Genomic DNA, 17,382 nt, shown 5'->3' on the forward strand with positions numbered 1-17,382 from the left:
TACACCAGGACTCCAGGTTTTGTTAAGGGGTACCACCCATAGAATTTATTTAGTAAATTACAAAGAGGTAATGGGGAAGGAAATCCAACCACGGATAGAAGTGATTTATTTTGGAGTCCTGGGGTCAGGTACATATTTTAATGGAATAGCCCTAAGAGAGGGATGGGGACATATATCGGACCTCTCTTTTACACAGGGTTCCCGAGGCAGACAGCATGTATACAGGGCTCTGTGAGGACAAAAAGGATGAACGAACTGTTCCCGATGGCCGTCTTTGTCAGTGTTCGGGATCTGAACTTGCCACGTGTGATGAGTGGGGACTTGTCCGAAGCTGCAGCAGTGACCAACAGTATTTCCTTGGTAATAAACAAGGAATAAAATAAAAATGAAATTACAGTCGTAAATTTAAAAACAAATTTGAATGATGTGTTGGTAATAAGCGATATATTTAAGAAATAACTCTTTTGTTCCTTTAATCTGGATCTGTGTTGTCATCACCACAAAACGGTTGTATATAGATTAGACTTAATCCAAGTTGTGTTCTTAAAGGGAAGCAAACTCACTTGTCTGTCCGTCCGTCATCTTGGCTTATAAGCTTTTTCCTTTAAACAACTTCTCAATAACCAAGGATCATGCTATTGGGCCAGTAGCATGCTGGGATAGAGGGCCACAAAGCTTCTTCAAATGAATGACCTTGGCCTACATTCAAGGTCACATGGGTCAAATATCTTTAAATCTTTTAAACAACAATTTTTTCAATAATTAAGAGACTCAGGATTATGATTTAAGGTCAGTAGTTTGCTAGGATAAACATCAATAAATTTTGTTCAAATTAATGACCTTGATTGACTTTTATTATCACAGGACTAAAATTGTGTTGAAATCTTAATATTCCAAGGTTGAGTTATCAAGTATATATCGATTATCATAAAAAAAAGAAGAATTTTAAATTTGAGTTCCACATCCATAGCTTACATAAGTTTTGAAATTTATATGTCATTGAATTAATTTATAAATAAATTTTCCAATGAAACCTTAAGTAACAGAAAGGTTTGTTTATATGTTGTATGGTTTTTACAGGTGAGGACATCACTGATGTTGTATTACGAGGCAAAATGGTGCCCCAGAATTGTTTCCCCTTTACCTCAGAATCAGTGTACAGAGTGGGGTCATTTGAGTACAACAACAGTGCACCCGTCATTGTAAGTGATACTGTGTGTTATTGTGATATTAAATTTCATTCATGATTCTGTAATAAAAAGCTACAAAATATAGAGTAAAAACCTGACTTTACACCGACCATATCCACCGGAACAGCAACATCCCTCACTGTCATTGCCAACACTAACTTTACTGACACGTAGTTATTTCTGACACATTGACTCGGACCGATAGAGTGGCGATAAAGTCAGGTTTCACTGTACTTTAATTTGTGGAAACGGCGGAATTAAGGACCAAAAATCAAGAGAAATATGGTCAGTGGATCAAATACTGTTAACATGAAAATGACTGCATGGAATATGAAAATATGCAAAGAATGCCCATGTTAGCCTGTTTTTATATTGGTTGGAAATTCTTTTCTGGCAAATTCAGGACATTCGTGTGCAATTATTCAGAGACAGACTTTTTAGGTCATCTGACCCAAAGGGTCAGGATGACCTATAGTCATCGTGCTTCGTCCGTCGTCGTCCGCCGTGCGCCGTGCGCCGTGCGCCGTCCGTAAACTTTTTCTTTCAAAACGCTACTCCTCCTTAACCCTTGGGTGGATTACTTCCAAATTTAGTTTGAAGCATCATTGGGGGAGGGCAATCATATTTTATATAAATGAGGCTGGTCTGACCCCTGGGGCCAGAAGGGCGGGGCCCCAAAAAGGGAACTTAGGTGAATATTGCTATAAAATCCTACTCCTCCTTTACCCTTGGGTGGATTACAACTAAATTTGGTGTGAAACATCATTGGGGGAGGGCGGTCATATTTTATATAAATGAAGTTGGTGTGACCCCTGGGGCCTGAGGGGCGGGGCCCCAAAAGGGGAACTTTGATGAAATTTTGCTATAAAATCCTACTCCTCCTTAACCCTTTAGTGGATTTCAACCAGATATGTTGTGAAACATCATTTGGGGAGGGCGGTCATATTTTATATAAATGAGGCTGGTGTGACCACTAGGGCCTGAGGGGCGGGGCCCCAAAAGGGGAACTTTGATGAAATTTTGCTATAAAATCCTACTCCTCCTTAACCCTTTAGTGGATTTCAACCAGATATGTTGTGAAACATCATTTGGGGAGGGCGGTCATATTTTATATAAATGAAGTTGGTGTGACCCCTGGGGCCTGAGGGGCGGGGCCCCAAAAGGGGAACTTTGATGAAATTTTGCTATAAAATCCTACTCCTCCTTAACCCTTTAGTGGATTTCAACCAGATATGTTGTGAAACATCATTTGGGGAGGGCGGTCATATTTTATATAAATGAGGCTAGTGTGAGCCCTGGGGCCTGAGGGGTGGGGCCCCAAATGGGGAACTTTGATGAAATTTTGCTATAAAATCCTACTCCTCCTTAACCCTTTAGTAGATTTCAACCAGATATGTTGTGAAACATCATTGGGGGAGGGTGGTCATATTTTATATAAACGAGGCTGGTGTGGCCCCTGGGGCCAGAGGGGCGGGGCCCCAAAAGGGGAACTTTGATGAAATTTTGCTATAAAATCCTATTCCTCCTAACACCCATAGTGAATTATTACCAAATTTGGTGTGAAACATCATTGGTAGGAGGACAATCATATTTTATATAAATGAGGCTGGTTTGACCCCTAGGGCCAGAGGGGCGGGGCCCCAAAAGGGGAACTTTGGTGAATTTTTGCTATAAATCTACTTCTCTCTAACCCTTGGGTGGATTAATACGAAATATGGTGTGAAACATCCTTTGGGAAGGGTGGTCATATTTTATATAAACGAGGCTAGTGTGACCCCTGGGGCCTGAGGGGCAGGGCCCCAAAATGGGAACTTTGGTGAATATTTACTGTTAAATCCTAATCCTCCCTAACCTTTTGGTGCATTACAACCAAATTTGATGTGAAACATATTGGGTGACGGCAATCATATTTTTTAATGAGACAGGTTTGACCCCTGGGGAAAAAAAGATGGGGCAAAAGGAGTGCTTAGGTTAAACATTTCTTAAAAATGCAATTCCTCCTTAATGCCTTAATTGATTACAACCATATTTAGTATGAAACATCATTGGGGAAAGGCAATCCTAATTGATATAAATGAGTCTTGTCTGACCCATTGGGACAGAGGGGCATGCCCCAAAAATGGGAACTTGGCTAAAATTTTGCTTTATGATGCTGCTCTTCCTGGACAAGCTAAATGGATAAAAACCAAATTTGATCTAAAACATAACTGGCTGCGATAAATAATTTATGGTAATAATGCTGGATTGGGGTGTGTGTCCCTGCTGTAAGTGTAAGTGTTTGTCAGATGACCGTTAAGGCCCATGGGCCTCTTGTTTATTATATAATTCCATGAAAATTGATAAACAGCTATAACATATACTCCACTTAGTTTATGTTGACCTATAAATGTTTTAAAGTTTACTTGTTAAAGTAGTTCTGTCATAGATAATACGGACACAAATAATTTGCGTTATCTGGCAGTTGTGTTGTTAATGATGACTGCAGGGTAAATAATGTATTGATGGAGAGTTGTGAAAATAATGAAAGATTTCTAAAACATCATTTATTCTTCTTCTGATGTGCATAGAGTTATCCCAATTTGAAACACGGGATCATTATAATTTAAATGTTGTACATTTATGACCTGTTTTCATATCCATCAGACAACAGGATGGCCCAGTGTTACAGAAGCGACAGCTAACCAGCTCTGTACAGATGTGAACAGCCATCTAAATAATTCCTGTGGTAATGTGGTGCCGCTCCTCCTCCCATCGGAAGTAGAAGACTGCAAGGAGAATATAAGGGTATACATGGACTTATATTTCTTAATATTACTGTATATATTTGCATCTTTGCTTCAAGTTCTATGTCCGTGCTGTCATATTTGTAATATTTTATGTCTAAGACTCATGACATAGAGGTGGATTGCCTCGAAAATTTGACCATTTCATGTAGCTCAAATGGCTAGATTTTGGAGGTCCGGGATTCGAGTCCTAATCTGGACGTTGCATTTTACCTTTCCGATTACATAATTATTTCATTGATAATTCATTATTTAAAAGTGACATTATAGATTTCCAGGATTTCTTCTGCCTTCATAAATATAATAAATTCACTAACTTGGTATTAAACCTTGAAAATATCTAAAATGATGAAAAGTCAGAATATTTAACATTGAATGTGTCAAAAGACAAAAAAATAAAAAGGTATTGCTCAATAATATTGCTCAAACATGGTCGGAGAAAATAGAATAGGTTCATTTTGAACTCTTAATACTTTAAATATGTCATTTTTAATAATTTTGGGGAAAACTTTCTTTGATGTTTGAATTTCTAATTTAGGATATACATTCAATAAGTAAGACACAATCTGTTTTACCTTTATCATCCTTGCAATGTCACCTTTATGTCTCCAAATAAGACGTGTACCCCGGTATTGTATTGGAAAAGCAAACAAATTGTATGTACCAAGCTGAGTAAAATTTCTAATTTCTCAAATTTGAGTTTATGCTGAAAAAAAGACTCTTATGCAATTTTTAGATATCTTTTAATGTTTCTATAATGGAACAGTGGACAAACGATCCAGGATGGGGTTCTGTTTTGAATGAGATGATATCGCGACGATGTTGGTTTGAGCTTGAACGGAATACCACGTTCAGCGGAGTAGTGGCACAAGCTGTGGTCGGTCTATGTCCTTACCTGTGTGACAACAGTCATTGTACTGCCGGTGAGTCTGAAACACCTTTGTTGAGATCTACTGGAATAGTACTCTTCACAGATAGAAGGCTCTTGAGGTGCTTTATGAATATTATGAATTTCTTCATCCTTTTCTTTACTTTGTCTTCAACTGGAAATAATTCAAATTTAATTAAATTATAACCCTGAGATTACAGTTTGATACTGTTGTTATTTTGAGTTTGGCCCACCCCAGTGGCTGATGACCCAATAGAGTTGGATTTGGTGAATTTTTAAACTCGGGCACGCTAGAATCATATACTTTTCAGTCTTACAGTGTATATCTGTATTCTAAACATTGGATTCTGATTAATCCTTTTGTTTGTTGTTTTATTAAAACAAAGCAAAATCCAATGGAACCTAACAACATCCTGTAACATCCGACCATATCCAATGATATATTGTAGGTGGATGCGACTGTGATCCCAGCTGCAGTTCTAACATAGTTGATCAGCCAACAATCCGTGTCTTTCAACCAGTGGATGGACTGTGTAACTCTAGAACGTCTCCCTGTCAGAGTGTCCATCTTACAGGACATACTTTCATTAACACAGAAAACCTAACCTGTTACCACCAGGAAATTCAGGTTAGTTGCCGCCAACTTACCAGCCCAAAGTGTTGCTTTTGTCATGGTGGAGTTTCCACCATCAACTTGTCCTCTTAAATGACTTAGTTATCAAAAGACCCACTGCATGATATTGGACCAGTAGTATACTGGCATGAAAGGACGCTATTAAGTTTGTTTGAACAAATGACCTTGACCTATTTTCAATTAAAGAAGATAATATCCACTATCCTAGTCTTTGAAATGATACATAATTGTAATTCAATAATACCATGTTTTATGCAGGTTAACGAGACTGGTTATCAGGTATCAGGAACCTGGCAGGAGTCTCCGGTGACATTTGTCAGTTTCTCAGAAGTCCGATGTTCTTTACCAGCATCCGGCAATTACATGGTTGCTGTTAGCAACATAAATTCGACCAGCAACATCAGCAATACTGTTCTGCATTTGACCTATGACCCTATGTGTTACTCGTGTAACATTGTTGATGGATCGTGTACTCAGAAGGTAAGCTTTAATTGATCTTTATGTTGCCGATGGATTGTGAACTCAATAGGTAAGCTTTATTTGACTTGAAAAGGTCAAAAAGTTAAATTGCTGACAAAACTGAACTTGAAAAAAGATTATATCAAGAGTCTTGAAGGCTTCTAAGTCTCATAGTTTTAAGAGGATGTCCTTGAAGGAGAGTTATAGACAAGGAAAGTTCTAGATTTAAGATTCAAAAAAGAAAAGTGCCAACTTATCAAAAGAAGTGAATTTGATAATTGTAGGAATTCTTTGGAGAAATAAGAAAACAGTTTAAAGGAAAATAATTTAAAAAGCATTATAACAACAAATTAGTAATACAAGATCAATATCTGTCTTAAGATGAGGAAGAAAAAAATATTATTGCAAATGCAAAACATCAGGCAAAGCCTTCACTGTTTGATGTTACAGGGGGATGTCTGTGTTATAGAAGGTTGGTGCTACCTCAATCTGACATTAAATCCCACGGACGACCAGCAGATCTGTGCACCTGAAGTCAATTCTACAACATGGAGTACTCGTCCAGGTAATACAGATCACCAACACATAGAACTACCATATTTATCTAACAAATAAACGCTTGTTAGATTGACAATAAATACAATCTATCACAGATTGTTATGTTTACTTTATATGTTTAACTTGTCTTTATAGATATGTGCTTTATTTTCACCCATTTCCCTGAATGATCATATAAAAGAATGGTGTCTTTAAATCAAATTCATTTTCTGATTAATTTACAAGCCATCTGACACACAGTACAAAGCTTTGCCATGATGAGGATAACAAATAACGCCCTAGTAGCATCTGTGGAGTATTGTGAAGCATTTCCATGATGTTGATCAAAATAATGTAACAATTACGTCATGTGATCTTGACTGCATCTATCCACTCATAGATGCAGCCTATCTTGAGGCAATTGGAGACTGCGGTGCCAAATGTAAATATTATGTAATAAGCCCATGAGGAAGAGAAATAATCGATTGGAGCACATTATGATGTAAAGAGTTTGAAAAAGACGGTAGATTAGGCTAGGTAGACATTTTCCACCAGGTCGCCAATGGGAAGCCAATTACTGTTTGTTAGTATCCCAGGCAGAAACACATATTTGACATTTGTGATCAACTTGTTGAGATGTTGTTATGACATGTCTGTGGTATGGGTCCCGGGTTGTGTAAAAGGAATACTTATTATGTAGAGATGGCTGTATGATATGGGAGACTACTCTGGTTGTGTAAAAGGAATACTTATTATGTAGAGATGGCTGTATGATATGGGAGACTACTCTGGTTGTGTAAAAGGAATACTTATTATGTAGAGATGGCTGTATGATATGGGAGACTACTCTGGTTGTGTAAAAGGAATACTTATTATGTAGAGATGGCAGTATGATATGGGAGACTATAACATTGTTTTATCCTTGCTGTTTACTAGGTCCCTGTCTGACATCACCACTTCAGTGGACCGTTCACAATTCCTCTGCTATGGCGTTTTACAACCTCAACACATCCACCAGTATAGGCAGTCTGGAGGAATGCCAGGGTGTCTGTTCAACATTCGACGGCTCCTTCCAGTGTCGCTCCCTCGACTACGACTCATCCACATCTGTGTGTAATCTGTCGCCGTATCAGGTCGCTGATGTGACAGCCTATGTTGACGTCGGAGGATTTGACAGCAAGTGGACTTATTCTGAATGGCAGTGTACTGGTAAGTACAAATACTACCATGGCACAAAGAGGACATGAATGATGTACTGGTAAGTACAAATACTACCATGGCACATAGAGGAGAGCATGAATGATGTACTGGTAAGTACAAATACTACCATGGCACATAGAGGACATGAATGATGTACTGGTAAGTACAAATACTACCATGGCACAAAGAGGAGAGCATGAATGATGTACTGGTAAGTACAAATACTACCAAGGCACAAAGAGGAGGATGAACCATGTACTGGTAAATACAAATACTACCATGGCACATAGAGGACATGAATGATGTACTGGTAAGTACAAATACTACCATGGCACATAGAGGAGAGCATGAATGATGTACTGGTAAGTACAAATACTACCATGGCACATAGAGGAGAGCATGAATGATGTACTGGTAAGTGCAAATACTACCATGGCACATAGAGGACATGAATGATGTACTGGTAAGTACAAATACTACCATGGCACATAGAGGACATGAATGATGTACTGGTAAGTACAAATACTACCATGGCACATAGAGGACATGAATGATGTACTGGTAAGTACAAATACTACCATGGCACATAGAGGAGGATGAACGAGGTACTGGTAAGTACAAATACTACCATGGCACATAAAGAACATGAATGATGTACTTAAGTACAAATACTACCATGGCACAAAGAGGACATGAATGATGTACTTAAGTACAAATACTACCATGGCACATAGAGGACATGAATGATGTACTGGTAAGTACAAATACTACCATGGCACATAGAGAACACGAATGATGTACTGGTAAGTACAAATACTACCATGGCACATAGAGGACATGAATGATGTACTTAAGTACAAATTCTACCATGGCACATAGAGGACATGAATGATGTACTTAAGTACAAATACTACCATGGCACATAGAGGACATGAATGATGTACTGGTAAGTACAAATACTACCATGGCACATAGAGGACATGAATGATGTACTGGTAAGTACAAATAAAATGTACTACCATGACACAAAGAGAACACGAATGATGTACTGGTAAGTACAAATACTACCATGGCACATAGAGGACATGAATGATGTACTTAAGTACAAATACTACCATGGCACATAGAGGACATGAATGATGTACTTAAGTACAAATACTACCATGGCACATAGAGGACATGAATGATGTACTGGTAAGTACAAATACTACCATGGCACATAGAGACCATGAATGATGTACTGGTAAGTACAAATACTACCATGGCACATAGAGGACATGAATGATGTACTGGTAAGTACAAATACTACCATGGCACATAGAGGACATGAATGATGTACTGGTAAGTACAAATACTACCATGGCACATAGAGGACATGAATGATGTACTGGTAAGTACAAATACTACCATGGCACATAGAGGACATGAATGATGTACTGGTAAGTACAAATACTACCACGGCACATAGAGGACATGAATGATGTACTGGTAAGTACAAATACTACCATGGCACATAGAGAACACGAATGATGTACTGGTAAGTACAAATACTACCATGGCACATAGAGGACATGAATGATGTACTGGTAAGTACAAATACTACCATGACACAAAGAGGACATGAATGATGTACTGGTAAGTACAAATACTACCATGGCACATAGAGGACATGAATGATGTACTTAAGTACAAATACTACCATGGCATATAGAGGACATGAATGATGTACTGGTAAGTACAAATACTACCATGGCACATAGAGGACATGAATGATGTACTGGTAAGTACAAATACTACCATGGCACATAGAGGACATGAATGATGTACTGGTAAGTACAAATACTACCATGGCACAAAGAGGACATGAATGATGTACTGGTAAGTACAAATACTACCATGGCACATAGAGGAGAACATGAATGATGTACTGGTAAGTACAAATACTACCATGGCACATAGAGGACATGAATGATGTACTGGTAAGTACAAATACTACCATGGCACATAGAGGACATGAATGATGTACTGGTAAGTACAAATACTACCATGGCACATAGAGGACATGAATGATGTACTGGTAAGTACAAATACTACCATGGCACATAGAGGACATGAATGATGTACTGGTAAGTACAAATACTACCATGGCACAAAGAGGACATGAATGATGTACTGGTAAGTACAAATACTACCATGGCACAAAGAGGACATGAATGATGTACTGGTAAGTACAAATACTACCATGGTACATAGAGAACATGAATGATGTACTGGTAAGTACAAATACTACCATGGCACATAGAGGACATGAATGATGTACTGGTAAGTACAAATACTACCATGGCACATAGAGGACATGAATGATGTACTGGTAAATACAAATACTACCATGGCACATAGAGGACATGAATGATGTACTGGTAAGTACAAATGCTACCATGGCACATAGAGACCATGAATGATGTACTGGTAAGTACAAATACTACCATGACACATAGAGGACATGAATGATGTACTGGTAAGTACAAATACTACCATGGCACATAGAGGACATGAATGATGTACTGGTAAATACAAATACTACCATGGCACATAGAGGACATGAATGATGTACTGGTAAGTACAAATACTACCATGGCACATAGAGGACATGAATGATGTACTGGTAAGTACAAATACTACCATGGCACATAGAGGACACAAATGATGTACTGGTAAGTACAAATACTACCATGGCACATAGAGGACATGAATGATGTACTGGTAAGTACAAATACTACCATGGCACATAGAGGACATGAATGATGTACTGGTAAGTACAAATACTACCATGGCACATAGAGGACATGAATGATGTACTGGTAAGTACAAATACTACCATGGCACTAAGAGGACATGAATGATGTACTGGTAGGTACAAATACTACCATGGCACATAGAGGACATGAATGATGTACTGGTAAGTACAAATACTACCATGGCACTAAGAGGACATGAATGATGTACTGGTAAGTACAAATACTACCATGGCACATAGAGGACATGAATGATGTACTGGTAAGTACAAATACTACCATGGCACTAAGAGGACATGAATGATGTACTGGTAAGTACAAATACTACCATGGCACATAGAGAACATGAATGATGTACTGGTAAGTACAAATACTACCATGGCACATAGAGGAGGACATGAACGATGTACTGGTAAGTACAAATACTACCATGGTACATAGAGGAGAACATGAATGATGTACTGGTAAGTACAAATACTACCATGGCACAAAGAGGACATGAATGATGTACTGGTAAGTACAAATACTACCATGGCACAAAGAGGACATGAATGATGTACTGGTAAGTACAAATACTACCATGGCACATAGAGGACATGAATGATGTACTGGTAAGTACAAATACTACCATGGCACAAAGAGAACATGAATGATGTACTGGTAAGTACAAATACTACCATGGCACATAGAGGAGAGCATGAATGATGTACTGGTAAGTACCAATACTACCATGGCACTAAGAGAACATGAATGATGTACTGGTAAGTACAAATACTACCATGGCATATAGAGGACATGAATGATGTACTGGTAAGTACAAATACTACCATGGCACATAGAGGACATGAATGATGTACTGGTAAGTACAAATATTACCATGGCACATAGAGGACATGAATGATGTACTGGTAAGTACAAATACTACCATGGCACTAAGAGAACATGAACGTTATTCAATGTGGAAAGACAGTAACTTCACTTCCTTTATTGAATGAAGTATAGTTAGGGGCGGTATCAGAGTTACATTTGTGTAAGTGGAGGATTAAAGGTTTATATGAAGGGGCGGTATCAGTTACATTTGTGTAAGTGGAGGATTAAAGGTTTATCTGAAGGGGCGGTATCAGAGTTACATTTGTGTAAGTGGAGGATTAAAGGTTTATCTGAAGGGGCGGTATCAGAGTTACATTTGTGTAAGTGGAGGATTAAAGGTTTATCTGAAGGGGCGGTATCAGAGTTACATTTGTGTAAGTGGAGGATTAAAGGTTTTAAATTTTCCATGTTTATAGAACTAAGGGTGATCCACCATTTGGTATATGTGTTACATATGGGCAAAATCTAGTTATGGAGATATTTTTGGTCAAACAGGTCAAAATCAGCATTTTGACCTCTAGTTCCTGAGAAGTCAAAGCTGGCTAGCTGAAACTCTAAACATAACAAGTCAAAGTAACTCTAAAGAAAATAGTATTTTGATTTTTTTTTCTATATCTTTCACAGATCATGTACTATAGGGATTTGAAAATGAGTTGTATTTTTCGGAGGTTTCATTGAATGTTGTGGAAGCTTCTAGAACATTCCAGAGATCAATTTCCGGAAGTCAAACATAAGTCTGTTGTGTTTGCGTTAATTCAAAGAAATGTTCTAGCCGCATATCCGTAACTTGTAATGGTGTCAGTATCAGGAATTTTTACTCTTTTTATGATATCAAAGGCAATGTTCTAGGTTATGGATGTTTTGCCATGATCAGTGTTTGTCACTGGTCACAACCATGAATACATATCAACCAAGCATTCAGAATATCACGCAAACTTGTATATAGGCCTAAGTATATATAGGCCTACATGTTCGTTGACGTTGATGAAGCAAACGACGCTAATCATGCATGAAGACAGTTCTCATTTAATTGATATTTACTTTTGTTATATTTTGGGTTTTTTTCGTTTCCGTATTAAATTATTTTTCACTTCAGTAACCTGTTAATGCATTTGTAGTTATCTTGTCTGTGATAGTTTGTTTATGTCTAAAAACCGCAACAACAGGAATCTCCAGCTTGAGGTGCTGCACTGCATACTCCAACGAGAAGGACTAGCATTATCATTGAACATTACAACGGTTATAGAATAATTCTATTGGTGACTGTTTATCTTGGCATTCATGGTCATTTTTATATTAATTTATTCCAAGCATATATGCAGAACAGACAACTTATATATATAGAGCCTTTGACGACAAGATTACTTTCCTTCCTACCAAAGACTTTGCAAAAAATCTCGTTTTCATTTCATTTATTTGTAGGACTACAAGGTATTTATATTGAACCTGTGGTGAGCTGGAAAGTTCCCAATGTCCTGACACTACACTGCATCTTATTAATTGATTAAATATGAAAATTTCAAGATTTGAAACAGATTTCTGCAAAAAATATTGAATACTTCAGCCTGTGTAACTTGTTGCATTTTGACCAGCTATCCTATTCAAATTATTTGCTTCATCTCATTATGAGGTGAAGCAAGTATCAACAATTTATTATATTTTTTTCCCCAAGTTTTTAATGAAATATTATATTTAAATGCTTATAATTTGAAATAAAAGTCTCTTACGTGCCCTTTATTGAGACCCGGTCTTTGGACAGGGCCAAATTATATCATTTGCTTTTGCATAAGTAGTAAATTTTAAAATATCTTTGCTTTAGATACCATACCAACATATTTCAACATTTCGCTTACAATGTATATGTGCCAAAGAAAACAATGTGTGAGAAATCTTGTTTTGACAAATTTATACTCGCTCGTATATTGTTAATGATTATGTAATCATTATGTCACTTTAAGTAAAATTTGATTATTTTGGGTGGGGAACCATATCATGTATAATTTTTCAACTTTTGAATTTAAATTAAATTTAACTTACTGGTAATACAAAACGTCAAGCTTATAATATTATGTTATGATGTGTTGATGCATGTCTTGAGGATAAATGCAGGAAATTTTGAATTTTAGAAAATTACTTGACAAATTCAAACAATGACCAGGATTTAATGATCACAATTATATAAATTTGTCTAATTTTGCTTTTGGACTAGTTAGTTAATGAAATATGATATGCAACTATTTTAATCATGAAAAAAAAATTAATTCACTGAAACTATAAATGAAATTCAACCTGTATGGTGGGAAGTGTGTCAAACACAAATACAAGTATATTTCGGCACAAACATGTCCTATGATACCAAGGACAATGATCTGCTACTGAAATGATCGTCAAATCCAGCAGTATTGAAGTAATAATGATTAAAATCAAGCTGTCATTCACTTAAATTGAAAAAATCTATTTGAAATATGATCTACACACAGATGTAATACAACTGCAGAGGTACTACTAACAGTTTGCCATGTATGTTTCGCTTTTAAAGCCCACATCGCCATGCTTATGTATTTATATTAGAAAGCACATTCTAATTGCAGGCCTTGGGCCGCAATTAATTTCCCACTCTCTTCTACCAAAGAAAAAATAACAACCCCAAATAACTGATCTCACAATCCATAAAGACTGAAGTCTATTTTGCTCAGATTATTGCCCAATATCCATGAAAACAATTTTTGTTTGCTCCGTTTTTCCACCAGAGCCCATTTCCGGTTTTCAATTGCAGTCTCCAGTTTCGGTAAAAATTGGTATATAGGGATTTTTTAGGTATGCTCAATTAAAATGGTAACATTTTCGGAAAGTTCACAGTAACAGAATTGAGGACTCTGATTAGTAGAAATTTTGATATCGTCTGGCTTAGGTAAAATTGGTACATAGGGGTTATGAGGTATGTCGAACAACATCGAAACATTTCCAAAAAGGTTGGTTGCTATGGTGACAAAACGGATGTCTTTGAATTACCTCCCCTTGTTACTGGGATTCGTCATCTTGGAATTATTTCTGAAGCTTCCTGTAATTTCCCACTAGAGCTGATTTCTCTTTAGTCAATTCCCACTTTAGGATTGGTATAGGATTTTGTTTGGAGCTTGTTCAAACAGAGTTATTGCCCTCTAGGTATGGGTCAAAGGTCAAGGTCAAATTTGGTATCTTTTCACTGATAAACAAATTGTAATGACACTATGAAGCAATGCTGATCAGAATTAAGCAAAGAGTCAGTTGACCCAAGGTCAAGGCCACCAGGTCAGATGTCAAGATCACTGGGCTAAACATCAAGATCAGAGTTTGTATTTTTTCACTGATGAACATTTTGTTTTGACATGATGAAGCAAAGTTGGTCAGAAATATACAAGAAGTCAACTGACCAAATGTCAAGGTCCCTTTGTTAAAGTTCAAGGCCATTTGGGTTTAATGGTTAAGGACATAGACAATCTCTGACTATGACCTTGGCTCTTAGTTGGGGAGGTGTTAAAGGTTAAAAGAAAAACTGATCAAAGTTAACAAGTTCTATACCAGTATTTTCATTACCGTTAGCCCAGCAAATATGGAGGTGGATGGAAACAAAAGTCACATCAGCCCAGCAAATATGGAGGTGGATGGAAACAAAAGTCACATCATCGTTTATGTTTACTGTATATTTTGCTTCCTTTCAAATTGTTTTAAAAGTCCAATTGTTAAATGTCATCCTCAAAGTTCAGGGTAGATGGCTACTTGATGATTATTGCCACATAATGAGGCCCTTACCGACCTTGATGATTATTGCCACATAACGAGACCCTTACCGACCTTGATGATTATTGCCACATAACGAGACCCTTACCGACCTTGATGATTATTGCCACATAACGAGGCCCTTGCCAACCTTGATGATTATTGCCACATAACGATACCCTTACCGACCTTGATGATTATTGCCACATAACGAGACCCTTGCCAATCTTGATGATTATTGCCACATAACGAGACCCTTACCGACCTTGATGATTATTGCCACATAACGAGGCCCTTACCGACCTTGATGATTATTGCCACATAACGAGACCCTTACCGACCTTGATGATTATTGCCACATAACGAGACCCTTGCCAACCTTGATGATTATTGCCACATAACGAGACCCTTACCGACCTTGATGATTATTGCCACATAACGAGGCCCTTACCGACCTTGATGATTATTGCCACATAACGAGACCCTTACCGACCTTGATGATTATTGCCACATAACGAGACCCTTGCCAACCTTGATGATTATTGCCACATAACGAGGCCCTTACCGACCTTGATGATTATTGCCACATAACGAGGCCCTTACCGACCTTGATGATTATTGCCACATAACGAGGCCCTTGCCAACCTTGATGATTATTGCCACATAACGAGACCCTTTCCAACCTTGATGATTATTGCCACATAACGAGGCCCTTGCCAACCTTGATGATTATTGCCACATAACGAGACCCTTGCCAACCTTGATGATTATTGCCACATAACGAGACCCTTGCCGACCTTGATGATTATTGCCACATAACGAGACCCTTGATGACCTGTCAGTGTTCTAGTCATTATTATTACAAGCTGACCAATAAATAATTTACAATTATATCCACAATTATCTGGCACAAACCAGATTATTGTTTAGTTTTTAGGAGACGAAAAATGCAATGACCAAATAAGGACTGAAACACACAAGAACTCTGAACTCTAGATGGATATCTAACATCATATGTTGAATAGCTGTTCTACCTACCAGAGTTAGCCTCTACACTTCATTACATCCGTGATATCCTTTAAAGTCTCACCCCAATAGTAACTACAGAAATATATTTATCCTAAAATAAGCTCCCTCCCTTGCGACAAAAAAGTTTATATTCAATAGGAAGGGTGTCGGTTGTCACTTTTATTAGTCTTCAGGTATGTAGTAAATACTAACATTAGTTGCAATATACCGCTCGGCTAGAGGGAACTTCTCTTTAGCTCAATCTGTTGAGTGTAAGACTAATAATCCAGAGGTCCTGGGTTTGATCTGTGGCGGAGTGACTGAAATATATAAATTTATCATATCCACTGTTGCATTTACTCTTCTGTATCTATGTTTTGGGTGATAGTTTCTTTGTAAATGCATAATTGATAATATGAATCATTGAATTCAATAGTATTACTGTAATTAAGGACTTGTATATGCATGAAATTAGAAAATATATAAATAATGTACATTATTTTTCTCTTGGTGTTTCATTCTTGACTTTTTACCAAAACCTTTAAACAAAAAGGACGTAAATTTCCTGGAAAATGTGATACATTTATTTCTATATTTTTAAAGTATAGAGAATTTTTACTGATAAGTGGTCTGTAGATCTTTGAATGTCCGAAAATTAATTATTTGATTTGATCGTTGTCTGCTAGATGACCGGATGTCTGTTAATTAATTATTTGATTTGATCGTTGTCTGCTAGATGACCGGATGTCCGTAAATTAATCATTTGATTTGACCGTTGTCTGCTAGATGACCGTTGTCCTGGACAGTATGTGGAGTGGAAAAAATGGCCACATAAGATGAGATTCCAACAACAGAGCAACAACGTACATATGGGCGTCTGGACCGTTGACCACTGTCAGGTACTGTGTGACGCCAACTCAAACTGTACAGATATTGTATTCAGCAAATCAGCCGGACTCTGTGCCCTCAATGACCTGTCACTAAGCAACCAGAAGGGTGATGGATCATTGTACTCGACCTGGGAATACCATTACCGCACCTGTGTAGACCGTAAGTGTTATGTAAAAACTATCAGTAAAGGTGATTTTTCATCATAGCGTAGAAATATAGAAATAGAGTATATCAAGGCACTTCTAATCATGTTTAGATTTCTCATCATAGCCTAGAAATAAAAAGTACATGCCTAGAAATATAGAGTACCTCTAGGCACTTAATTCCAATCCTGTTTAGATATATTTGGTTTTCAGTGAAGTTCTGA

At 37.4% G+C, this 17,382-nt stretch overlaps 1 protein-coding gene across 1 annotated transcript in view; it reads left to right on the forward strand.

The window, feature by feature from the left end:
* Positions 1–1,090: 1,090 nt before the first annotated feature.
* Positions 1,091–17,382, forward strand: part of LOC117339037 — a 67,127-nt gene continuing 50,835 nt past the window's right edge. Inside the window, exons 1-8 of the mRNA XM_033900402.1 lie at positions 1,091–1,202; positions 3,834–3,974; positions 4,740–4,896; positions 5,312–5,490; positions 5,755–5,976; positions 6,406–6,520; positions 7,429–7,701; positions 16,911–17,174. Coding sequence (XP_033756293.1) covers positions 1,116–1,202; positions 3,834–3,974; positions 4,740–4,896; positions 5,312–5,490; positions 5,755–5,976; positions 6,406–6,520; positions 7,429–7,701; positions 16,911–17,174 — 1,438 coding nt within the window. The 5' untranslated portion in view covers positions 1,091–1,115. The remainder of the gene's footprint in view (positions 1,203–3,833; positions 3,975–4,739; positions 4,897–5,311; positions 5,491–5,754; positions 5,977–6,405; positions 6,521–7,428; positions 7,702–16,910; positions 17,175–17,382) is intronic.

This window comes from Pecten maximus, chromosome 12 (assembly GCF_902652985.1).
Source record: "Pecten maximus chromosome 12, xPecMax1.1, whole genome shotgun sequence".
NCBI lineage: Eukaryota > Metazoa > Mollusca > Bivalvia > Pectinida > Pectinidae > Pecten > Pecten maximus.